The 27,009-nt window shown below is 40.2% G+C and overlaps 1 protein-coding gene across 1 annotated transcript in view; it reads left to right on the forward strand.

Annotated features, from left to right (window-relative positions):
* The window catches only part of grip1 (glutamate receptor interacting protein 1), a 305,869-nt gene that overhangs the window by 205,692 nt on the left and 73,168 nt on the right, over positions 1-27,009 (forward strand). The window contains exon 2 of the mRNA XM_053650250.1: positions 19,287-19,367. Coding sequence (XP_053506225.1) covers positions 19,287-19,367 — 81 coding nt within the window. The remainder of the gene's footprint in view (positions 1-19,286; positions 19,368-27,009) is intronic.

The raw sequence follows: 27,009 nt of genomic DNA on the forward strand, positions 1-27,009 counted from the left end.
GTGGGTGCGAGCTGACCCTCTGAGATCAGTGCTTGTGGCATTACTGGCTGAGTAATACAGGCAGGGATTTGGTCGAGAGTTACTACTGTTGTCTGTTACACCTGTCATCTTCACTCCAGTGGTGTTGGGTCACCATTGGCTTGTCAGTTCCTTGATTTCTTCCCCATCACTGCTCAGTGCCAAACTACCCTTACAGAAAAACTATTCCATGATACAAAAAATAGGTAACTACATAGAGTAGGATGGATACGGCAGTTAGCACATCGTGATTTGTTGTGATTTAAAATGAACTGGTTATGCGAAAAGGGAAAAAGGCGGTGTAGCGTTTTTGTCGCACTACACAGCTACTTCGTGAAATCTTGTGGTAAAGCTTCATTATTATGAAAATAATAGCTAATTACTGCAATGCTACTAAAACAATTAAATAATTAAAGTCGTAGTGTCTCTACTGCTAACTAGCTACACCCCTACACTGCAGATCACATATTTAACACAAGTTTAATATAGCTGATACATTTTATGGAGAACATAAGAGATAACATAAACAATAATAACAGAGCCCAGTGTTTATGCTGTGTGGAGGAGTGGAAACTGTATTCTTCTGTTTATGCTTCCAATTAAAACCCTTGACAAGTTTTTTTTTTCCCCCTTAAGGAAGATGTACTTGCTTATATAGGTTATATAGATATTTTCTGTGGGAATCTAGCATACAAATATGCAGAAACTTTAAGCAGTCGTTCTCTTGGATAACGGTCAGTTGCATCCTCCTATACAACAGAGCATTGCGAGAACTCTGGACTTACTCAGCTAGACAGATACAGACATCTGAGACACTCTTTTAGACATCTTACCTCAATATCTCTGTGGTGGCAAATCACAGACCATGGGTGCTGATGAAGTAAGATTATTAGGTCAGGAAGGTCACGTGTCAAAACTGCTCCTTCGTGTGGTTTTACTCCTCGGCTGTCTTTCGAGTAATGTCTTTGTGTAAGTAGCTGCTTTTCTGGATTGGGTTATTGTGCTTGTGTTTGTATTCAATAGGGCTGTCTAATTCCGTTAAAGCGCACCTATTATGGTTTTGAAATGTGCCTAGTTTTGTTGTAAAGGTCTCATACAATAGATTTGCATGCATCCAAGGTCAAAACACTTTAATGTGCTCATAATTTAAACTGCAGCATTACCTATTTCCCCACAGTGTCACAAACAACTCGTTAAATGATCCGTTCTAAAGGATTCATTCTAAACTCCTCCTTTCAGAGAGCATACTCTGCTCTGATTGGTCAGGTGTCCCAGTCTGTTATGATTGTTCTACCACTGTCAGCGTGTGTCGAAAAGGAAACGCCCACTACCATAAGTTTCAGCACCGTCTGTTCACGAGCAGCCGATGAAGAACAGAGGCGGGGTTTTTGTTACAAACCTACGTAGGTTAGTACAGGAAGTAAAGTCTGGAATTACTGACGACTCGTTTCAGCTGTTCAGAATCGCTTCCTTCTTTTGGGAGTCAATAACTCCATTTATCTTGCGCTTTGATTTTTGAAACTTTGCAGACGTTTTACATTCACAAACAGCTCTATAACACACTACATGAAAGGTCATCTTTGGAAACCCATTATAGGTGCACTTTAACGTTTCATTAGAATTTTGATTAGAATCCGAACATAGATTTAGATCCCTAATGAAACAACATGAGGATGAAACCTTGAGAGGAACCAGACTCAAAAGAGAAAACATCATCCTCTGCTGTATACTATAAAGACAAACAGTATTAAGTGTGTTTTAAATTATGTTGAGTATGAGCGTAATTGTGAATAAGAGTCCTGGGATGAGCACAGGACTGTTTTATGATTACAGCAGCAGTTCCTAGGTATAAATCTACAGTGTCCAGGTGAGATTATCCGCTATGGGATTTGGATCTTCAGTGTATCCATGTGGGACCATCCACAACAGCATATGGTGAGTCACAGTTATGCAGAAGTTTAAAACTCTCACTTTCTTAAGCAAAGAAAATCACATAAGTAAAGATTATCTTAGCCCTGATATTTAGCATGGTTTTATATTTATTCTGCTATCCAGGTTGCATGTTGACTGCTATGCAGTGATATTTTCACCCTGCATGGTGCACTTAGAAAGGTATAAGGTCCAACCACAGAAAAGGTATGATTTCAATATGTGCATACTTGTGTGATCTAAATCGGACACAGATTTTTAGATATTCGAGCAATCAACTAAAATGAACTGAAAGTGAATACAGGTCATACATGATGTCAAGCAACATGAGTTAGTTGGCTAGTAATGTTAGAAAATGGGTATTCTAATAAAACGTCAGTTAGAGGTTAAAAAAAAGAAACATTTTAGAACATTAAAATGTGGATTTTTCCCCCCTTTGTATGTGTAAATATAATGAAAATTTGATTAGTAATCAAACAGTGAAATTAGTTCTGAGACCCCCTAGTATTTAATTTTTCCTAGACTTTTCCTCTTTAGTTTGTAAACTCCCAAGGGACTTTTCAAAGGTTATGGTTTTTAGTGTTTCTGCAGCTGGATCACAGATACGCACATTTTGACCCACAGCACCACTCCAATATCACCTCCATTACTATCTGAAATGTCAAAATTGGACTCTCGAGCTCGCTTTCTCTGCAGCATAATGGTGAGGAGACGGTGATAACCGTGGCCTTTTCTAGTGCGTGTCTGGAATGGCTTCTCTCACAGGGCCGACTGAGCCACGACCATTGTTGTGTTTAGTTTTAGCAGGTCTTTTCTGCACCACATCAGCCTCTGAGCTAAGACCTAGTGGAAGGCACAGCTGCGTTCTCATACCTTGTTTGGACCCACTGTTTGTAGAGGGATTGGAGCTGTAGCTTTTGGCCTGGATTCGGTGCATCCAGCACATATATCGCACATAGTTTAGTGAAGGGCATATTCAGGGTCTTGCTAGCTTAGTGGAGGTCCTTTATCTCAAGCGCACACATATGTACAAACGTACACATGCTCATCGTGCAGAACAGTGGCTTTCGTTACCCTCATTACATGTGCTTCTTGCTCTCCACGCTAGATTAGTTCTCTAAGGAACTGGTGATGTGTGGCAAATTTTTCAACGCGTCTTTCCTGCCAGGAGCTTTTCTCAAATTCTCATACCAAAGAACGACTTTGCCTTTAGAGCCTCTGGTGGCTTTGCATGACGCACATTGACAGGCTTTCAATATCTTAATGTTTTTCTGATTCTTTTTCGTCACACGGTGGTCGTGTACGCATCATGTACATTGGCAGCGTCTTATTGGTCAGGCCACCTGCAGGGCATGATCATTTAACTCCACATGTCTATGTTGAAACCTAAGCAGGGAGTCATGGAAACAGAACTCCGCCAAGCTGTGAGCAAACCCAAACAGACGTCTCTCATTCTGCCTCCGTAGGCCGAGTGTCAGTGGATGGATAAAGCACTCTTTTGGCAAATGCTGGAATATAAACATTGGCAGCACTTGAAACATCAGATTAGAGCGTTTTTCAGCCATGCAAATACACATATGAATGACTGCAAATGTGAAAAGCAATCCAACAAATGCAATTTTTTTTATTTCCTCATCTTTTGAATGTAACAAATAGCTCACCACCACCTACTCCACTTTGTGCTTATGAAGCAAAAAGTAACACAAAAAATGCCCTCCAGCGGTTTTTTTTTTTTTTTTTTTGTAAGCGCATTCTTGTTTTGTGCACTAATCCCTCCATTTCCAGCGGCTATGTGGGTTTTAGGTTCCCAAGAACTATTCTGATAGAGCGCAGCCCCTTTGGGGATGGAAGGCAGCATCCTACTGTGGCTGTCTAATACAGCTCTTGTTGGGGTTTACTGAAGACGGGGGTGGATGTTTCCTGTCATTTTCAATCCTCTGCACTGGTTATCTTCTGGATTCTTTCATAGGAGGAGTGGAGAACAAATGGCAGCTGCCTCCACCCAATCTGAGCTTCCATTTTACAGCCTCCCTTTGATATTCTTTATTCCTTCATTTCCTCCAGTCAGCAAACACTGAAGTCATTTTGGGAAGTGACATTAAATCTACAGAGTGCCACTTTATGATAATATGCCATTAAGCTCAAATTCAGACAGGCAGTGCTTTTGTACAAGCATTATGCCACCCATAATTTATCTCCCAGAGAACTTCAAAGAGCTCCCCACACATTTAGGAGGACATTTCAAGCAATTTCTGATATTTTGCCAATTCACTGCCTTCTTTTAAAGATTCAGCAGGGTTGCAATGTCCCCAGCTATATTACATCAAGGTCAAAGAGTCGGACTGATTAGATTCATCCAAATGGGGCTTCCTTGAATATCAAAGATGGCATGCAATTTGTGCTTCATTTTTTTCCCTCATTGCATCTCTTTAGCCATTTCTCACAGTCAGTTACTCTGGGCTTTGGTTTGCAGATGGATCTATTTTTCACACCCTCTGTGGTGGATGAGCTTAAACGACAGGCATAAGACACAATTGTGAAAAATGAAAGTAGGAAGCAGTGAGTCACGAATTAGCCACTGAATTGGTTCTGAGCCCCAACCCCCTACCCCTGTCAGCATGGATAATTCTGTTGGGGGGGGACAATATTTGAACCAGCTGACCACTTCTCAGGGTACTCGTATAAATGAAAAGCTTTCATCATCCAAATAATGAATAACCTCTTTTTACACAATTTAGTGCACTCCCACTCTGTCCATCTCTCTCTGTGGGATGTATGCTTTATGGCTTAAAAAATAAGCCTGCATTGTTCGTCTCTGTGCCTGGCAGTTTAGGTCCTTGTGGCTTCATCAGCATGTGATCGTTAATTACCTAACTTCAAACGACTGGAAATTTACAACTGCACATCAGGTTAGAAGGAGCTCTGGGTTCTCCATGAGGCCAAAGCTTTCCCATCTGTCTTAGATAGACTTTCATCTGGTTGCCCACTGGTCAAACTGTACAACCACCTGATCCCAATATGAGATCAAACAGCTATTTGCGGCCACTAGGGGATGAAGTCCAGGCCAGCCGTTAGCTCACAGCACCAATTACTCCCCCAAATTACCATGAAGTCGAACAAGCCTAGTGATCCCGAAAGCCTTGTTCAACATGCAGTTTAACAGCAGTTAATATATAAATGGTTATGTGTAAGCACAGGACACTGCTGGAATCCTGAGACAGATTCCAGGATAACGTTAGCGGTTCCATAAAGCGATTTACACGTTTTCTCATTCACCCATTCACACATACACACACACACACACACACCCACACACACACCAGTGGCAGCAGAGCTACCATGCAAGGCGCTAGCCTGCCATTGGGAGCAACTTGGGGTTCAGTGTCTTGTCCTAGGACACTTTGACATGTGGGCCGTGGCTTGAACCACCAACCCTGCGATTAGTATCTGCTCTACCACCTGAGCCACAGCCGCCCTGGCCATTTTTCCACCCGGAAAAATGTGACTCCTTTTGAGACACCTGATTTAAATCATCAGTAAAGTGATTACAATAGGAAAGCCTAACATTATTGAAAGTTACAGGAGAAATATCTGGAAATTGTAGCAATTAACAGGACTTTTATGGCATGTATGGAATGTGTTTATCATCATAAAGTGATTTTTAAGCTGCAAAAGGGTTTTTAAGGGGTTTTTTTGTGACAACCTTTGAAAAGTAAAGGCTTGGTATGCTTCTGGTGATGATATTAATGTTTTATTTGTTAACAATCTGTTAACAAATCCAACTGCTACAGTTTAATCAGCCAATCATGTGGCAGCAGCACAATGCATAAAATCATGGAGATGCAGGTCAAGAGCTTCAGTTCACATGTTCACATCAAATATCAGAATTTGTGGGGGAGTGTTATCTCAGTGACTTTAACTGTGGCACGATTGTTGTTTGTGTCGGATGGGCTGGGTTGAGTATTACAGAAACTGCTGATCTCCTTGGTGTTTCACATACAACAGTCTCTAAAGTTTACACAGAATAGTGTGGGGGAAAAAAACATACTGTGAGCTGAAACACCTTGTTGATGAGAGAGATCAGAGGAGAATGACAAGACCAGTCTGAGCTGACAGGAAGTATATAGTAACTCAAATCACACAACCGTGGTTAGCAGAAAAGCATTCTAGAACGTACAACCTTGAGGTGGATGGGCTACAACGGCAGAATACCCCATCAGGTCCCACCCTGACAGTCACGAACAAGAATCTGAGGCTGTCATGGACATAGACTCACCAAACTGGACAGTTGAAGACTGGTAAAAGACCAGGTGATTTTATTTTTCTAATCTCCAACTGTCCAATTTGGGGGAGCCTGTACCCATGATAGCCTCAGATTTCTGTTTTTTTGTCTGACAGGATTGGAACCCAATTCAGCCTTCTCCTGTTGTAGTCCATCTGAATTAAGATTCGATGATTTGTGAATGCTGAGATGCTTTTCCGCTCACCATGACTGTAAAGAGTGCTGATTTGAGTTACTGTATCCTTCCCGGCAGCTCAAACCAATCTGGCCATTTTCCTCTGACCCCTCTTATCAACAAGGCGTTAACATAACCCAAACACCCAAAGTAAACTCATTTTACCAGTACCATTTTCTTCTGAAAACAACATTGTACTAAATTCAGTAAGCGCTGAGTCAGTATCTGTTGGGTCAGCATTAGGGCTGTGCCAAGATGTGGAGCTGGCTCAGGGTTTGTAATTGCACAGCTGAGCCGTTCCTGATCTTCCAGGTGCATATCCACCACCACAAACTCAACTGGCTTATGCTCCTAAATCTAGGACATCAATTCTCTGGGTGACCAGGTTCTGCCCACTTAACTCAGCTCGACCACATGCTCCTGAGCAGTGGCTAAGCAAGTGAGGTTCTGCGTACTTGTTCATGCTGTTATATGAAATTCAAACTCTAGAGATATTCTCTTGACTACATGAACCTTTTCTCTTCATGCTGGCATGATTCATAAGTGCTGGCAGAGAGCCATGCTGCAGAGGATCAAGAGCGGTCAAGCTCTTAGCACATTTTTAAAAGGATTTTATATACTTTTCCTCTTCAATTATCTTTTTAGTTGGAGCCAGTACACGCAGCACTAGGTATTTGCAGTACATTTTTGCCAACAATTGAGATCTGCATCTCAAGCAGCCTTGGCTGTAGAGGTTCAAAGCCTGATACCAGTAGGGAGCAGCTTTGAATTTACCAATGTGCAACTAAATCAGCTTTCTAGATGCGGTGAAACTATATTAGACCAAACGGGCTTTTGGTGCTACAAGCCCCGAAAATAAAACTTCACCGCCAAAAAAAATCAAATGCACTCATTATAAACAGAGAAAAAAACATCAGCATAAAAATGGCTGGCCTTCAGTAAACCTTTGAACATTTTGTGTAGAAGCCCTTCATTTTCACATCAGAGTACACTGCGAGTTATCACTCAAAAATATACCAAAATGTGGGTTTTTTTCTGCCAGTAAAAAAAGGCAGATCAGCTAGTCAACATAAGAATTAGGAATGATTCACATACACAATATGGCCAAAAGTCACATCCATATGTGCTTGTTGAACGTCCCATTCCAGATTTAGTTCCCCTTTGCTGTTATAGTAACCTCCAATCTTCTGGGAAGGTTTTCCACTAGATTTTGGAGCGTGGCTGTGGGGATTTGCTCAGTCAGACCTAAAAGTATTAGTGAAGTCAGGCACTGATGTTGGGTGAGGAGGCCTGGGGTGCAGTCAGCATTACAGTTCATCCCAAAGGTGTTCAGTGGTGTAGCGGATCAGGGCTCTGTGCAGGACACTCAAGTTTATCTACTCCATCCTTGGCAAACCATGACTTCCTAGAGCTCCTTTGTGCATAGGGACATTGTGCTGTTGTTTTGCTGAAGGGAAATTTGAAGGGAAATTCTAATTCTACAGTATACAAAGACTTTCTAGACAATTGTGTGCTTCCAACCTTGTGGGAAATGTTTGCAGAAGAACCACATATGTGTGTGATGGTCATAGTGTAGGTGTTGTGATCTCTCTGGAAGCCTTCCTTGACTTTCCCATGTGAAAGATGCACTGATATGGTACCCTCACTTTGTTTCCAGTGGAGAATGGAGAAAGTTTTGATTTATTTATCTATGAATCCATCCATTTTCCATACTGCTTATCCTACACAGGGTTGCAGGGGAGCCTGGAACCTATGCCATGGTTCCATGGGCACAAGGTGGGGGACATCCTGGACAGGGTACCAAAAGTACTTTATATTGGACAGGATACAGATTTTAAGTATGTGAATTTATCAATATTGAGCAAGCTGGTGGTGACGGTGGCAAGAAAAGGAACCCACGTCACACCCCTCTTCATCTCCCTCCACTGGCTTCCTGTAGCCGCCCGGATCAAATTCAAGGCCTTGATGCTCACGTACAAGACCTTGTCTGGAACAGCACCCCCTACCTCAATACTCTCCTGAAGGTTTACGTTCCCTCACGCAACCTGCGATCGGTTAATGACAGAAGCTTAGTGGTGCCTTCTCAGCGTGGTTTAAGGTCCTTTCCAGAACCTTCACACTAACCGTCTCTCAGTGGTGGAATGAACTTCCAATCTCAATCTGGACCGCAGAATCCGTCACCATCTTCAAAAAACAGCTAAAGACCCACCTCTTCCATGAACACTTAACTAACCCCTAAAATGCCAACCCCACATTATCCTTAAAAAAAAAAAAAAAAAACTTACTCTGGCTCTTACACCTCGACTCTGTGCACTTTGCTTCTTCTAGAACTCAATTATAAATCTTATATAGTAGCACTACTTGTATTGTTCTCCGCTTGATATATCGCTTCGCTTGTATTTCCTCACTTGTAAGTCGCTTTGGATAAAAGCGTCTGCTAAACCGTCATTTTTTTTATACGTGTTAAAAGTCAGCTTGATAATTCATTAATCTGTCACGTAAATTCTGCGATCTAACGTTGCAGACATTACAGAACAGAATTACAGTATTGCAAATAAAACTAACATGACACGGAGGTTTTTCGTTAATACGCCTCTAGTTCCATTCACAAGCTACAGTCGTTTAATTACATCTGAACAATATTCACATGAAGTTAAGCAGCTTTCATTTGACTGATTCTCTTTTTTCCCCCCGTCTCTCTCTCAGTGTGCATTTCACATCCCATCAGTCTTTACGCTTTCCACTGAGCTGAGATCAAAGTGTTCACTGATGCACTGTCCCAGATATACTGTACAGCGCTCCAACCCCCCGCTGAGGGCCTACTACACAGCCAAACTTTCACGTTCTGTCAATATTTGTTCTAGTTTGCTGCTGATGGCATGTTGCAGGCTTGTTGCGCTATATAAATTGTAGCGTGGAGTTTGTTTTTGCTTTCCTTACCATAGGCTTTGGTTTCATTTCTCAGCCTATATTAGATAAAGATATCCAGAATTTAGTATATGTAAACATAAATATATGTTTTAAAAACGTGTGTGTGTATGTATGTGTGTATGTGTATATATATATATATATATATATATATATATATATATATATATATATATATATATATATATATATATAGATAGATAGATAGATAGATACATATATATATATATATATATATATATAGATACATATATATATATATATATATATAGATACATATATATATATATATAGATATATAGATACATATATATATATATATAGATACATATATATATATATATATATATATATATATATATATATATAGATACATATATATATATATATATATATATATATATATATATATATATATATATATATATAATGTTTTTCTGCTTCAACTTGACCGAATTCAGGAACATTGCAGACATTATACAAAGGCGTAATGTCTAATGTTCCTTGAGATGTCAATCACATTTGAATTGCTAAGCACTTAAAAGGCAGTCATTCTGTAATGTTCCTTGACATCACAAGGAACATTAGACATTACGCTTTGGTATAATGTCTGCAATGTTCCTTTCTTAAGTTTTTTTCCCCCCACTTATTTCTACACTTTTCCTCTGTGTGCTTTAGCTTTGGCGCAACCCCAGTTCCATCACAACTGAACTGCTTCGGGTTGACCCAAAGTGACTGCTGTTGTTAAATTTTAAGGGATTTTAATCCCAGGATATGCCTTCCTACTGCTCAGTGCTGGAAGCAGATAGATATTTTGCTGCAGTGGACAGGGACAATCGGGTATTCTGTTTTTCTTCCTTTTTCTCTCTTTCTTTCTCTCTCTCTCTCTCTCTCTCTCTCTCTCTCTCTCTCTCTCTCTCTCTCTCTCTCTGTGTGTGCCATCAGATTGAGGGTAGCTTGTGTCATTAGACCCAGGCAACACAAACTCTGAGCTCATTGCTAAAAATAAAGGCGAGTCACCCCCTCTCTCTCCCCGAGGTCTGCATGGTTGAGCTTGAACACAGCTAGTCCCTGATTCATTATGATTTGACTTTAGAACATACCAGAAACATCATTATAGAGAGCATCAGAAGTGTTGAAAATGAATGTGTAAAATTACAGGTTCTGTGAGGCATCTTTAGCCCTCTCTGCAGCAGATGTTAAAAGATTCCAGTGGAGTAAAACGAAGGCCGTCATGTCCACCTGCCCAGTTGTACACCACTCGGACACATGTCGTGTAGATTGGTTGGCCTTTCTAGAGCTTGGTTTGGGAAGCTTGCGTAATTAACGGATGGTGAGAGCCGGTGTATGGACCGCACGCCCTGCGAGACTCATTACTATTCGCCACAGATGACAGGGAGAGCCCAGAAGCACTTCAGGTCTTTCTTCCTTACCCCTCACCTCCACAAATGAGTGCGCCTATATGCATGACTGAGCTCACTGTGACTTGGCAGGATGACAGCTCCACTGCTGTCTGTTTCCTCTCTCTCTCTGAGTGCCAGTCTAATTTCTTTCATTCTCACTCTTTCTATCCCTTTATGGATCTTGTACATTTTCATTCTTTCATCATCAACAGATTTCTCCTCCCACCTCTTTATCCTTCTGTTCACTTTTATGGTGATGGATCTATCATGTTAATGTCATGCCATCATGGTCCTGCTCCTCCTCCTCATTCAGGCAATGAGTCAGTGGCTGACCTCAAAGTTCCTGCATTCCTCCTTGCCCACTTCACCATTGGTTTATTATGCCATCGCTCTTCTTTTTACTACCAATGTCTTTATCTCATTGGTGCGGTCCTGCAATGTTTCCTAAAATGAACTGAGCGAAAAGGAAAAATGTAGAACACCAACTCACTAGTGCACTCATTTGTGTTCCCCATGCACTTGGTATGCATTTCGTGTATGGACACAGAGTCTGCCCAGTAGTTGAAGGAAAAGCACAGCTCTGGTAAAAGCAACGTCACATTCTGCACCATTACCCTGGTGACTCTGAGCTCATCTTTGTGCATGCCATGGTGTTCCTGTGTCGAGTGAGCAATGACTTTCACTGGGATGTGGGAGAGTACGCCCCAGAGGTAGATCCATTGATGTGAGGGAAGAGTAGCAGAGTGAATGCTGTAAATAGAGCAGGCCTTAGACCACTCAGGCTCCATCCTGCTTGTCTGCTTTGTTCTGGGAGAGCTACTAAATGCAGAGAGAGATATGAAATTACACTGGCTGGGATTAGAATGGCCTGGCTTGTTCCCTGAGCCGAGGAGCCGCAGTTAGCAAGCTCAGCTTAAATGTATGAAAATGATCAATGTGAATTTGGTGAACCGGATATGTTGACATTTTTGTATTCATGTTTCAGTACATAAGTGGAATTGGTTTAATGGTGATTAGTTGAAATGGTGTTAATGTCTTCGTGGTCATAACAACCCTGGTAATGTTGGGGTGTAATGTTGCTTCTCTTTCAGGAAAGAGAAAAGTAGTAGTAAATTATACCATTCCTTGTTGCTGGGGTGGTAACCTCAAGGGTACACGTTTTGTACCTTTAATATGTATCTTTCACATGGAAATGTGGATATAGTGTACCTTTAAAATTGATTTAAGGTACATAAATGCACTATAATTCATTTTTAGAGTAAAGCTTTAAAGGTACACTACATTAACCTTTCTAGGTAAAAGATACTTACTAAAGGTACAAATTGTGTACGCTTCAGGCTTCTACCACAACATCAAGGAAAAGTACAGTTTAGTATATGGGATTAGATTTGTGCCAAAAGTATTTAAAGAAACTGACATAAAATATCCAATGAGAGAGAAGAAAAACACTCTGAAACTGAAAACTCGAACTCGGTGGCAAAAAATGTGACATGCTCTTCAAATAAACAACATTCTTTGTTAACAGTTTTCTAAGCATCGTTTTCACTAATCATGGTTGATGAATGTGCTGCTAGAGTTTTCTTTTATGCTTTCAAATGTTTCTTGTACACTCTGCAAGTTTCCATTTGCCATTCTGGCACTAATCTCACGCGTGGGCGGTTTTAACAACGCTTTACTCTAATTGGCTAGTGAGATTTGGATTGGCAGCTCCCTGACCAGGAAGTAGAGACTTTTTGGGGAGCATTCTGGATGTGGTTCTCTGTATAATTGTAGTGTTTGTACTTTACTTTTTAGTGTTTGAAATTACTTGATCAGTATATTAGTTTGTACTGAATATTTGAGGTTTGGGTAGTCTCGTACGACTATTTCGGCACGGAGCGTCGTTGTCGTCATCAACGCTATCCTCCTCCTCCTCAGCCGAACACTTTAGCTGTCGATTCAGATCTCACTAGCCGATGAGAGTAATTCGCTGATAAGCCCGCCCACACGTGAGATTTTTTCCAGAATAGTGAACGTAAACTCATTGTATATTTCTCATTGTATATTTTTGTTCGTTTCTTGAAAAGTTATGTTCAATACTTTATGCCATATTAGTACCCTTTATTTCAGAGAAGATTGTTGTAGTTTACGTACTCCCATCAGAAAAATACATAGACCAATCAACTAATACCATCTGGTCTGTGCTTTTCTTAAATAAGAGGAGCATCTGCACACACCTGTCACATAGGTGGTGTCCTCAAGGGTACATCATTTTGTACCTCCAGTGATGAGAACATTTGTACATAGTTGTCAAAGCACACCGTTTAAAGTACAAACTTTTATTCAATACCATTTTCTTGTCCGATGTGATGTGACAAAGCCATGATTTTGGGAGGTTAAGTGTCGTGTAGTGACTCTGCTATTCCCTCTGGATATGTATCCAGTTCTTTAAGTGTGAGACGCCTGACACCCACAGATCTGTCCTCACACATCTGTCCCAGGCAGTTCATTAAGAACCCTCGTTTCAGTCTCAGACTGTAACAGATGAGTTTGGCCATTGCCAGCAGGTGTGAATTAGTCAGCTTGCTGAGACTCTGGGGGCTTCTGGACTTTTGAAACCAACACTATTCATCAAAAATGAAAATGAACGACTGGGAATTTCCCTAGTGGACTGGCCCTGCCTTGAATCTTCAATCTTGAGAGAGAGAGAGACATGGACGAAATATTGCAAGCAAGCATTTGGCTTTGCTCTCACATTCAGACATACAGTATTTGAAATTCCTTTGTTATTTGTTCACAGACTGATTGATTGATCTTATTGTTGAAACATACATGCATGAGTGTTGCTCAGGACATCCAAACAGCGGTAATATAAACCTAGCAATCTGTCATTAAATCGGCATCGCTATATTCCAATAGATTGTGAACCTTTTTTTTTACATTTCCATTTATGGCATTTTTTCAGACGCCCTTATCCAGAGCGACTTACATTTATCTCATCTATACATCTGAGCAGCTGAGGGTTAAGGGTCTTGCTCAAGGGCCCAACAGTGCTAGCTTGGCTGTTTGGTGCTGGGTTTGAACTCACGACCTTGCAATTGGTAACGCAACGTCTTAACCACTGAGCTACCACTGCCTTATGCTTTTTGCTTTAGGACTGATGATTGCACAGTTTAGAAGCCAGACTGTGGAAACCTGTGAAGAATATCCAAATGTGTTGGAATATAGATAGCAAAAATACTAATACACACACAGATTACACATCTCCTATGCTTCCGCAGTTTTTCTGTGGACATTATAGTGATATGAATAACTATTGAAACGTCCAGTTAATGGACTGCTTGTGAGATTTACTAGCCAGTTATAGTGCAGGAACCTGAATAAATATCACTGAACTTAAAAATACATAAATACAGATGCATTGGTTTTTCATATGTTGTGCAAAAGAATGCATCAGTGTTTTGGGGCGCAGATGATAGCTGTTTGCAACATACTGCAGATTTTATTTCTCAATGGTTATGTCATTAATTTATAGTGACTGCTAGTTAGGCTTCTTTTTATTCACTATTTTTTACCGTCTTGATGTACGCATTTTTGTAAGTGTGAATGTGTTGCCGAGTTTATTTGTATGCTATGAAGGAGAGGCACATGAACTGAAAGAACTATCAACTCTTATCCCTGTTGCAAACCTCCTACACAGCCACCTACTATCCATGCACAAAGCTGCTGTTAAAACCAGAAGCTTTTCCCAGACTTCAGGATTGATGCTGTTGTGCTTCAGTATCCCAACAACAGCATGAGTCATCCAAGCTCATTTTGCAGATAGCCTAGCTGTTTTCCTTCTTTTTTGGTTCCATTCTTGTGACTTAACACTTCGTTTATGTCGGATTTGTTCACAAACCTCACCTACACCACGAAGAGGTTGTTGTGTTCACTCATTCAGATCCACACCGGACTGACACCTAAATGCATTTTTCATGAATATGTCTCTATGCTGGTCTCTTCAGAGACTTGATTCCAGGTCAGCGAAGTATGTACTGTGTTCTGTATAGTAGCACTTTTCTGCATTGCTCCAAAGTGATTTCAATTTTTACATGCCATTCTGTGCTGATCAAATATCAGCTTTATAGTGCATCATCACATGGGGAAACTTCCCAACCTCACTCAGTTCCAAACAGTGGGTTAGCACTATAAAAAAAAAAAAAAAAGGAATATATTTTTTATAGCGGTTTATAAAACACTGATTGTCTCAAAGCAGCTTTACAGACCAGTGCGCATGCCAAGTCTGGTAGTAACAAGGAGAAATGATGGCGCTAATCCTTCTCTGCCTGGTGCTGTGAATGATGAGTTATTTGTGTATCAGATAGTATAGAAGTACCAGGGTTTTCCATAGGTTTTCATGAGGCTTGGGTGCTGTAGGGTTCCAGGGGTTGATTCTGGTTGGGGGTTTGAAATTATTTGAAGGAAATTAAGATATTTGAAGTTTTTTCCACATTGTTTTCTACCATTATCCTTACTATATTTGTGAAAGAAAGCTGGCAACACTTATTGTACTTATAGTCAAAAGTCTCTTCATTTCACCAAATAACATGTTTGAGATTTTAATGAAAATATGTGTGGATTCCCTTAACTTGTAAACATAGGGAAAATAAACATGTTGAAATACATAGGTAATTATTTTTGCAAATGCAACCAAAGGACATAAAGGAGACAGACAGAGAATTTCTTGATTCATTTCAACATTTATTTCTTTTTTTGAAGCAGTCAGCACCTGTTTTACATAATAATCCTATGGAGTAGATCATGTTTTAAAAAACACCCTGAGCTTCTTTTGGGACGCTGTGAACTGTATTTTGGAACAGTTTTTTCTTTGGCCAGAGGTTTTCATCAGAAAAAGATGTTACGCATGAACACAGCCTAAAATTGTTTAGCTACCAAGCCACCTCAGACACTAATGTTAGTTCAGTCAAGGTATCTTTATGTAACATCAACTAACTAGCTTTGCTGGCTAACATAACTTAATTTAGTACGTGGTCTAGGTTAGAAATTTCTTTATTTGTAAAATAGGCTACATTAGTTATATCTTTATTATATCTGATATCACTATTGTTCACATCCACAAAAACAAATAGTTGATATTCTTTGTTGAGGTTTACCTTATCAATGACGTCCCACTTGCTTTTCCGAGTCGATGGTTGTAACTACCATCCCGAGTTGATTGTACAGAGAAATCACCAATCAGCTGTTTGATTAGCTTGGCAATGACCATCTGTCACACCAATCACATGCTCTTCCAAACACTGATTGTTGATTGGCAGGTCATTCCTGTTATCAGTTTACCTTCTGTTTGAGATCAAGCCACCTCACAATTTTTCTTCGTCAGTGCATAAATCCCTTTTTACATCTTAAAACATCAATTCGTCTTAACGTGCTCCACAGAAACACTTAGACGCTGTGCTTAAGCCTTTCTACGGTGGGGAAAACCCTAGAAGTACTATATAGTATTTATCGAATGTACGTAACTGCTCATAATAAAGGTTATGAATAAATAAGTCTTTTAAACGTAATTGAAGGAGACAGGTGGCTCATTTTCAGCTCGGGGTATAGACCTCAGGATAAGCAGAATCTGAGTGGGAGCAGGGACGTCTAGAGGATGTTGTGGACCTTAGGATAAGTACATTTACATTGACAGCATTTGGCAGATGTCTTCCCTCTTTGCTCTGTAGTCTTCAAAAACATGTATCCTTAAGCTAGAACAAATAGGTCAGGGTCTTGATGTATACTGTCAAGTTAAAACCCTGTAAGAGGGGAGTACAGCAACAAACAACAAAAGGTACAAGTCAGGAGGTTTTTTATTGGGGTATTTTTGTGTTATTAAGATGTACAGTGTGAACACCTCTGATGCTATTTTCACCATCTTGTTGAGATTGTCGTACAGTATAAGCCTGGCTTTGCTTCCAGTAACTAGCTATCTAGACAGCCTGCATGCTTGTTTTCAGTTTGGCTTACTCGTCTGTGGTTTGCACGTTTGCTGGGTTAAAGTTCACCTAGATTACTTCAGTACAAAATGAATTGGTATGTACGTGAATTGCCTTTTTCATAAGATACATTTCATTTGCCTTTAGTTTGACCATTGCTTCGGACTTAAAGACATGATCCAGTGAACTGCACAATCATGACTGGTCTCCAAGACGCCATCAACTCTATTCCATCATCAACAAACTCTAGTGAATGAATGTGAATATGGTGGGAAGAGCACTGATCTCTATTTCACCAAAACTCTCATGTGCATGGTCTATCACCTCCATCTCTGACTCTGAGAAGTTATTTGAATTCTTCTCCTCTTTAGTCCACAGACTGTGACATACTGATTTTGGATCCATATTATGGTAGGATGTGCTGTTCAGGGAAAGTAGTTGGAGTACTTTACCCAGCAGCCACTACTGCAGGGTCTGCGGATGAGAGCTGAATGTCAACAGTACAGCGCTTATAATTTAAATACATCCTGCTGCTAATGCGCTCTTAAAATTTATCAGCAAGGAGGGATGCGCGTGTGCGTGAGGATTTCTTGCCGTGTCTGCTCCTCATGAATATCTGAAGCAGTGTACATCGTTTGTGCATGTGTTTACTACTTCTGAGATGCATACTTGAATATACAGTCCCTTTTGAATGTGTTCGAACAGCAAGTCCTATTCTGTTGTTTTTGCTCTCCATTGAAGACATTTGGGTTTGGGATCAAATGATGAATATGGCATGACAGAAGCAGAATTTCAGCTTTCATTTCCTGATATTTACATCTAGATGTGTAAACCAACATAGAATGTGGCACCTTTGGTGGCTGAGCACTCAATTTTTAGGTGAGCAAATGTATTGGAACAGATAGTCTTGAAGTAAATAACACTTAATACTTGGTTGCGTATCGATTGCTTGCAATAACTGCGTCAAGCCCACTGACCTAACCAAACTGTTGCATTTATCTTTTGTGATGCTTTTTCAGGCTTTTATTGCAGCTTCTTTCAGTTGTTTGTTTTGAGGGTGTTTCTTCCTTTAGTCTCATCTTCTGGAGGTGAAATGCTGCATAATTGGTTTAACATCTGGTGATTGACTTGGCCAGTCTAAAACCTTCCACTTTTTTCCACTTTTTTTTGATGAAGTCATTTGATGTGTTGGCAGTGTGTTTTGGGTCATAGTCTTGCTGCATGTTGTTCATATTGAAAGTTACTCGTCAGACAGAATGTTCCTGTAAACTTCTGAATTCATTCTGCTGCTACCATCATGAGTTACATCATCAATAAAGATTAGTCAGACTGTTCCAGAAACAGTCATGCAAGCCCAATCCATGACACTACCTCCACCATGCATGACCGATGAGCTTGTATGTTTTGGATCATAAGCAGATCCTTTCTTTCTCCACACTGTTCCATGTCTGGATGTTAGTACACCAGTGGTTTCTTTCTTTTTCAGGACATTCCAAATTGTTGTATTGGCTATGTCCAATAGTTGTGCAATGGCTCTGATAGATTTTCCCTCTTTTCTCCGCTTCAAAATGGCTTGCTTTTCTCCCATAGGCAGCTCTCTGGTCTTTATGTTGGTTTATCCTTTTTAACAGCTAATGCAGTTTTCCCAGGACAAACCCAGGGCTCGAACCAAGTATAGATGTTCAGGGCTATGACTTGTTTAAACAATCAATTTAACAGGGTCCTCCTGGGCAACAGGAAACACCTGTCAGTCACATGTTCCAATATTGTTTATCACTTGAAAAATGGGTGGGTTCAAACAAAAGGTATGATTTTCTAAGTTGTTTTACACATCTATTTGAAAATCTCAAGAAGTAAAAGCTTAAATGATGAGCTATCCTCTCATATCTATCTTTTCTTCTGAAACCCAAAAGTTTTCAGTGTACAGCAAAAAAAAAAAAAAAGAATTGGGTTTGCAGTTCCAATACATTTGGAGGGGACTGTGTGTGTGTGCGTGTGTGTGTGTGTGTGCACATTACCCATCTGAATACCTTTTGAATAAATCTAGTAGTTATGTACAAGCTTTACACAGACTTACAGTACAAACATCTTGAGATTTCCTCTTTCTCTTTGTGTATATGTAATGTATAAACGAGAGCTTGCTGTTTTCTAATCGTGTAAGTCATAGCACTGTTTCATGCCACACTGCACTCAGCGCTGCAGCTTAAAGCCATGATTTGTACACCTCCATATTTGACAGCCAAGCCACACACGCACCCTGTAACTTTCTGTACATCCGTCAAACAGGAAGCCTCTTCTGAAGCTAAAAAGAGCTTGCTCATTAGAATAATTTTATTCCTCACGTGTGTGTGTGTGTGTGTGTGTGTGTCTGTGTGTGAGGTTGCCAGCTCTTGTGATGCTGAGTATCACCTGAGAGTACCATTAATCCAATTATGGCATCTCACTTTAAGGATTGTGTGTGTGTGTGAGAGAGAGAGAGAGAGAGAGAGAGAATGATCAGTAAATGCAGTGTAAGTTTCACTTTATGATTGGTGTGTTTGTGCTTGTTACTCTTATTTACTCTTCTGCTTGTTGTTCTGCTTGTGTTTTTGTAGATGAGGGGCCCTACACCAAACACTCCAACCCCTCCAGATCTCCGGATGGAGCACTGGCCATCAGAAGACAAAGTATCCCAGGTATCTACCTACCTTAAATTTTCACTTCACATTAACGGTACAGAGGCGCACGGTGGTTTAGTGGTTAGCACGTTCGCCCAACACCGCCAGGGTTGGGGGTTCGATTCCCGCTGCTGCCCTGTGTGTGCAGAGTTTGCATGTTCTCCCTGTGCTGCGCGGGTTTCCTCCGGGTACTCCGGTTTCCTCCAAAGTCCAAAGACATGTATGATAGGATGATTGGCGTGTCTAAAGTGTCCACTAGGTGTATGTGATTGTGCCCTGTGAGGGATTGGCACCCTGTCCAGGGTGTACCCCGCCTTGTGCCCCATGCTCCCTAGGACAGGCTCCAGGTTCCCCATGACCCTGTATGATAAGCAGTATAGAAGATGGATGGATTGATGGATTAAAGGTACAGTTTATAATATTTAAAACTAGACAAGTTTTATCCAAATCACTTTATTGTCAAGTCATGTCACATGTATTTATATGGCACAATTAGAAACAACTTTCGTTGACCAAGCTAATCAATTCAGTTATTGTTCTGGAGATTGTATTGTATATTATTGTATATGAATTGTTATGAAGTGTATATTTACATACACTTTATAGTGTCCTAAAGGAGAATATGTTCTTGCTTATTGATACTTGCTTGCGATATGCAGATAGAGTTATTTTAGTAAGATAGTAATTCATGGTTCTTTACTTTATGATTAGCGCACGTCAACTCAGGCTTTGCTTTTCTAGTTTTCCAGCCGCTGTGCTCTCTTAATTCTCCATGTCAACCCATGAGTTCTCTCTCATCGTTGTGAATTGATGCGACAGCTTAAAATACCATTTTGAATTAGAGCATAACGGATTAATTATTTCTGCCCGCAACCCTATACTGTACATTAGATCGTCTACACGAATAGAACCCAGCACACAGCAGCTGACAGACAGTTCCCTGACCATGCACTGGAAAAGTGTATATAAACCTCAGCCAGCTTCATGACGAGCCAATCCAATGTTCATCCTTCCATGTCACTGTGCGAACAAATCGCCGGCTTCACGAGCACATCCTCTCCTTTCTCTTCTGATTGTGTAAATTGAGACATTGTTTCTTTTAAAGCTGTACATGGCAGAAAAATGGTCTTTCAGCGAGTGAAAATAAAAGCCATGGATAATCCACAAGTATGGATTCCTGAGCGCATCAAATCCATCTTCAGGAGTGTTTGCTGTATATCCTTTGATTCTGTTTCCCACGCTGATATCTTTATATAGTGATGGCTGTATGTGTTGAGTTTTATTGTAGTAGCACCTCCGTATGATGCGTGAACGGAATACACAAGGCGTCTTGTCCCTGTATTTGGACCCATAGTGTGTGACTGAAATATAAAACTTGATTTTAAGAAAATGTATTTACCTTCAGAATCTTGATGGGTTTTTTTTCCTTCTACTATTTAAGTTTCCTAACTGAAATACGTACTTGATTAGTAATTCACAGTGTATCATGCGTAAATGCATGCTTCTTGTTAGTGTTCTAATCTCACATTATTCTCACATTATGTCTGCATCACACTGATGAAGTCAAACCATCCTTGATGCTCATGAATCAAATACCCATTCCATATTTGTTGCAGTCTTGCATTAAACATAAATGTGATGTCTCAGTAAGTGTCCCGGGCTCAGAGCTAGGGGGTGTCGAGCTCTATTTCCATTGCTATAGCTCTCTGATGGCTTGTAATGGATTCACTAAGTGTAGCCGTGTTCAATTTTTGAACGTGTTGGTTTGTGCTGGGAAAAGAGCACTGGCTTCATGCACCATTTGGTGAAAGAAAGAAAGAAAGTGATCAAGAGGAGATAAAGCAGCTTCAAATCCATGGATGCTGATTCCCACACTCGCTGGAAAATTGATAGTAAATCCAATGGCTTGTGGATGGATGGAAAGCAGAGGGGTTGCAGAGTGCCCTTATTACCGCTTCAGCCAGATCTGCCTGCTTTAATAGATTATACTCGAGTAGTTTAGCCAAATATAAAGCCCTGAATACTCATGTGAATTCGTCTGAGCTCTGAACTCTGCTTCATTATCATTCTACTGCAAAAGAATAATTTCAGTATTGCAATTACAAAATGATTCCTTTTAGATGTAACATGTCTCACCTCCATGCTGTAAATGTAGCTCGGATTTCTGAATCCCATGCACCACCAGTCGTGCTACAGTCTGTACTCATTCTGTCAGGTGGTTGAAGTTGAATATTCCAATGATTATATATTTTTCTGTTCATAGTTAGACTTACTAGTGTGTAACAACACAGTTACTTTAGTTCATGTGATCACTTGTATTATAGCAGCTATAAACTAGGGATGCACCGATACCGGTACTCGGGTGTGCTTGGATGCTGTGCTCATGTACTCATACTCGTACTCGTAAAACTACCCCGATACAACCGCACTGATACCACTTTACGACAACGTGACATAGCCTAACCTCTCGTCAGTTGAGCAGGTAGTCGGAAGAGGAGCAATGTCAGCAATTTGAAGATATTTTAAGATAAGTGATGATGATGATAAAAGTAGAGCAGACTGCAAACTATGCTCTGCTAAACAGTCAAGAGGAGGGGTAAAAAATAGCTCATTTAACACAAGAAATTTGATTAAACATCTAAAGAACAAACATAACACAGAGTGCAAAGAGTTTGCTAACGCTAGCAGCGGGAAACAGCAACAACCAGCATTTCAGCAAACGCTGGAGAAGCGAGAGAACATGTCCAGAGACAACCCACGGGCAGTAAAAATAACAGAAGCTCTTACACAGTTCATTGCTCTTGATGACCATCCGTTGTCAGTTGTAGATAATACAGGATTTCGTCGTCTTCTTGTTGTACTTGAGCTGAAGTATGAGATTCCCAGCCGTCACCACATTACAGATACCGCATTACCAAAGCTGCATGACTTGGTGAAAAAGCACATCAGGAACCTGTTGCAGGACATTTCGGCCTTCAGCTTCACCACTGATATTTGGACTAGCAGTGTCAGCCCAATGTCTCTTAGAAGTTTAACAGCACAGTGGATTGATGAGGATTTTACTCCCCAGAGAGTCGTTTTACAAGCAACGCAGTTTAGGGGTTCGCACACTGGCCAAGCCATAGCAGGTGCGTTTGATGACATGCTTCAGACGTGGGGCATTCCGAAAAGTGTGAAGTACTCATATTGGTACTTGGTATCAGGAAGTACCCAAATTTAACTACTTGTATTTTGTCTGGAAAAAAAGTGGTATCGTTGCATCCCTAATATAAACAGTTATTCCATAACCAACATCTCTTTTTTTTTTTTCTTTCTCTTTAAGCTGTTAAAAATGCTGACGATATCAACAATTAAATACAGTATTTTAAAAGATCTGCTTATGTTGACCATCTACCACTAGGCCCTTTGTCAAATCATAACATGCTTTATACAACAGTTCGTTCCGGTCCACTAATCTGATTGGACGAGCAGCATTCCAAGAGTGCTTATGTTGACTTTAACCACACTGGGACTCACCTGTGTTCACCATGTAAAATTCCACTTCCTAGTTTGAAACGGTTACTACAGTAGTGTTCGCGACATCAGCAGCAGACATGGCAAATGATACTTTTAAGGAATATAACTTTTGACGTAAAATATGAAAGCTTATCAGATGATGATGAAAAGGAAGAAGGGATGTCATTTTTCACGAGAAGCACCTTTTAACAGTATTATAAGCACCGACAGGCTATAAAGTGAGCATGGCTTCTTCAGGACCGATTTCCACAAGCGGAGCAAAAATAAACAGAATATTTGGGCATATTATGTCCGAAATGTCAGTTACTCTGTATTAATTTATTGTTAATCGAACAGTAAGGCTGGGCACTATATCAATATCATGTCAGTATTGTAATAAATGATTACGCAAGACACTTTTCTGAGATATCGTTGGTGTTATCATTAATGTATTTTTTAAGTTTTTAATAATTACAAATGAAATGGTAGTGAATGGATGCCGGTGATTTGCTGTATTTTTTTTTAAACTTCTTTGTCTTTGTAGGCATTAAAGAAAAGTATCATCAAACTCAGTTTAATGTGTTTTTGTTTATTTTACTATGTACGGTAGATAAATTATAAATGTGATACTCATCGTGTATCGTAGAAATCTCCTCAAGTATCGTGATGATATTTTTGCCATATCACCCATCGAACTGTTATATAAAAGCAATATCACACTTGCACTGATATTCTTGCTAGTTTCATTTGTTTTGTACTGTACAGTACTGTGCAAAAGTCTTTTATATATATATATATATATATATATATATATATATATATATATATATATATATATATATTTCTTTTGTAGGCATCTGCATTGAAATGCTGTAGAGCAAAGATGCCTACAAAAATAATTTAATTAAAGGTTTTCCATTGAAAAAAGTACTATAAAAAGCAGTAAACAGTAATAAATGAAACGAGGGCAACGACCCTTTGCTTAAAAAAACAACAACAGTAGTCTCAGGTAGAATGTGTGCAGTTTTATAAGGAAATGAGCTGTGAGTTTTATTCAGCATCTTGTAAAAGCAGTCATGGTTCTTCTGGAGACTTTGCCTGTCGCATTCGCTTCTTATTTTTGCAGCGATACCCAGCAGCCTTCATTGTGTTTTTCGTCTGAAAAGTGTCTCTTACATAATATTCTGCTTTCTTTACTGACATACAAACATTTTTCTGTTTCATTTTGTGCTGGAAAACTAATGTTTGGGAATCTTAAATGTGTTTATACTGAGTCGATAATGTAGAAGTCATAAAATAAAAACTTATAACAAAGTTTGTACTAAAAAAAAATAAAAAAAAGTAGGGTGCCTAAAATTTTTGCACAGGACAGTATATGTTTGCATTCTAGAGCTTATGCAGCTCTCTAGACAAAGACATCACCTCTTCACGAATGCATGAATGGACAGGTCTCTGAGCTACTCTTTGTCTTCCCTGTCAACATCCATGTAGAACATTCGTCTATATAAATGCCACATTAGCACTGAGTAGGTCAGTAAGCAGAGAACGTCTGTGTGTCAAAGAGAAAGAGAGATAGAGAAAGATGTAGAAGAGGAGAAGGATGTTTTAAGTCCGGGAGCCTTAGGAAATGGCCTCTAAATGATTTAGCATTTTCAAAGCACCTTGATGTAACATGACAACACAGTGCTGTGCATCTTCTAAACCAGAGCCATTGGAGCACAGCAGGAGTGGGGTGTGTGTATTATTGAATGGTGACACTGAAGGCATCCTTCTGCCTAAAACAGCAAAGAGCTGCATGAGCCCATTGTCTGTGGCTCGCTCTGTAAAGGTACAATGTAGGCATTTGTGAAGCTGCTTTGTAAACTCCCGTGGCGGTGTTCCCAGAGGCTTGTTGAATTGGTTTTGAATTGAAACGTCGCTGTGGGGGGTGGGGGACGGGGTTTCGTTGATGCCTGGAGGCTGTGATGAGAGGGTGAAGGGTAAGGCCAGGCACTGTAGAGAGCCTGCAAGAATGTGCTGTGTATGCAGCACGGTGCCGCACAATGCCCACCTCAAACGTATCATGATAGATGAGGAACGACATTCTCCTCCAGTCCAGCAGACCTCTCCTCTAAATATATCTTTCAGTGGGCTTTGCTGTTTGTAGTACAGTCACTCGAGGTGGAGACTTAATTGTGTATTAATCAATTCTTAGCCTTTACAAACCGCTAAGCCTGACAGTTTTGTAACCCATGTATTAGTCTCCCTGCGTAAGGATTCGTAGGTATTAAGGGAACGCTTAGGCAAATATAGATCATACGTGTTCATCTACTTTGACGAAGCAAACACATTCCCTCCGAGCACACTATAGGCAGTCCGTTCAGGGTTTTGCGATCGCAGAAATGAACGCAAAATCGAGCAATATTCGAAGGAGCTTGCAATTTTACAACGTTTCCGCAGATTTTCAGGTCCCGCATCATGTGGCATCATCACAACTAGCTCTCTTCGATTCACGTGTGTCGAACATGAGTACAGCTAAAAGGTCCCATGTACCAACAAACGCCACTGTGAAAGACCGCACAAAACCATTTTGTGCAAATGCAAAACACCGCATTTTTTGGCCGCAACAATCACAAATAAAACCCGCTAAATCCTGTATAGGTGTGTGTTTAACGTGTACAGTGTTGATCTGCAATCAGAATAAGTAGGTATATTTTGATTTGCAATACACTGATCCCATTTCTGCAACAGACTGGTGTTCCATCCAGGGTGTATTCCCACCGCATGCCCAGGATAGACTCTGGAACCACCACCACCACCCTGAGCAGAATAAAGCAGTTATTCTGTGAAAGTGAATGAGTGAGTGATCCCATATTTTTATTTTTTTATTTTTTTTATGTTCTGGAACCTTCAGTTACTAAATTATCCAAATGTGTGATGACCGGGGATTTTAGACTATTTGTCTTTTATGTTCAGTTCAATTCTGTTTTCTTTGTGTTGCACTGTTGGCAGTAGACATGCTAACAAAGCAGCTTTACAGAAATCTGGATGTAAATTGAGCAATGAGCATACCAGAGGTGGTAAACATTCCCTGAGACGACATGAGGAAGACACCTTGAGAAGACTCAAACCCGCCCTCTTCCATTTGACGCCCAATAAATGGGAAAGTATATACTTTTTAAATGAAACAATACTGGGTCTGTTGAAAGGAGGTTTGTTGTAAGCATATTGTAAATAAGAGCCCTAGGATGACCACAGGACAGTCTTGATCATTACAGCAGCAAATCTAGGGTATCCAGGTGATATTAGGTAGTAATTCAAGTGTTTCTGGGAAGGGATCGTCTTTAGGGTACCCCTGCGGGACCATCGACAACAGCAGAAGGTGATGAATCAGGCAGGGCCAGAGGGTGAGATGAGCCACAGCAATAAAAGTGTGTCAGGATTAGGAACCAGCATCATCAGTCAGCTGGGGTGCATGTATAGCTTATTAGGTACGCTTTTATCCTATAGTGGTACAGTATAAATGAGTCATGTGTCGTGTCAGTCAACATCACATGCTTTCAGAGCATAATATATGTCAATGTATGTATAGAAAGTTATTTCAAAGCTGATCTGTTAGTGAGTCTGTGTTTGCTTTGTCTCAGTGCTGATATTTGATGCTGATTAGTAGTAATTCATTAAAACATTTGCAGCACCATGACATTGTGGGTAGGTGTACAGGATGTTCATGTAGTTGTCCTCAATGGAGATTTAAGATGCTGAAGTCAGCACAATAGACCTTGATCGATCGTTTCAAGGTACTTGGGACCAGTCAGGCTAACCCAACACCCCCCCCCCCCCCTTTTTATATTTTTAGTGTTCCAGATTTTCTCTTTCACTATACTAGACTGGAGTCTAGACATTAGGAATGCATAGTTACACACTAAGTGGTACTACGCTGCACTTTAATGTCAAGCATGTAACAGTCTAATTACAATTCCACTAATTCAGCAGTTGACCATGAACAGCGGACAATTTTTTTTCTTTCCGTTCTGCTGATTCAATTCAAAAAGTGCTCAATTACTGAGCTTAAAGAGCAATTAACCTGTGCTTGCTTTATGTCCAGAAAAGGCTTACTTGCCTTGTATATGGTGCTAATATTATGCCATTAAAGTAAGTTAGAGAAAATGAAATCAACGCATTGCTT

Source organism: Ictalurus furcatus, chromosome 19 (assembly GCF_023375685.1).
Source record: "Ictalurus furcatus strain D&B chromosome 19, Billie_1.0, whole genome shotgun sequence".
In the NCBI taxonomy this organism is placed as follows: Eukaryota; Metazoa; Chordata; class Actinopteri; order Siluriformes; family Ictaluridae; genus Ictalurus; species Ictalurus furcatus.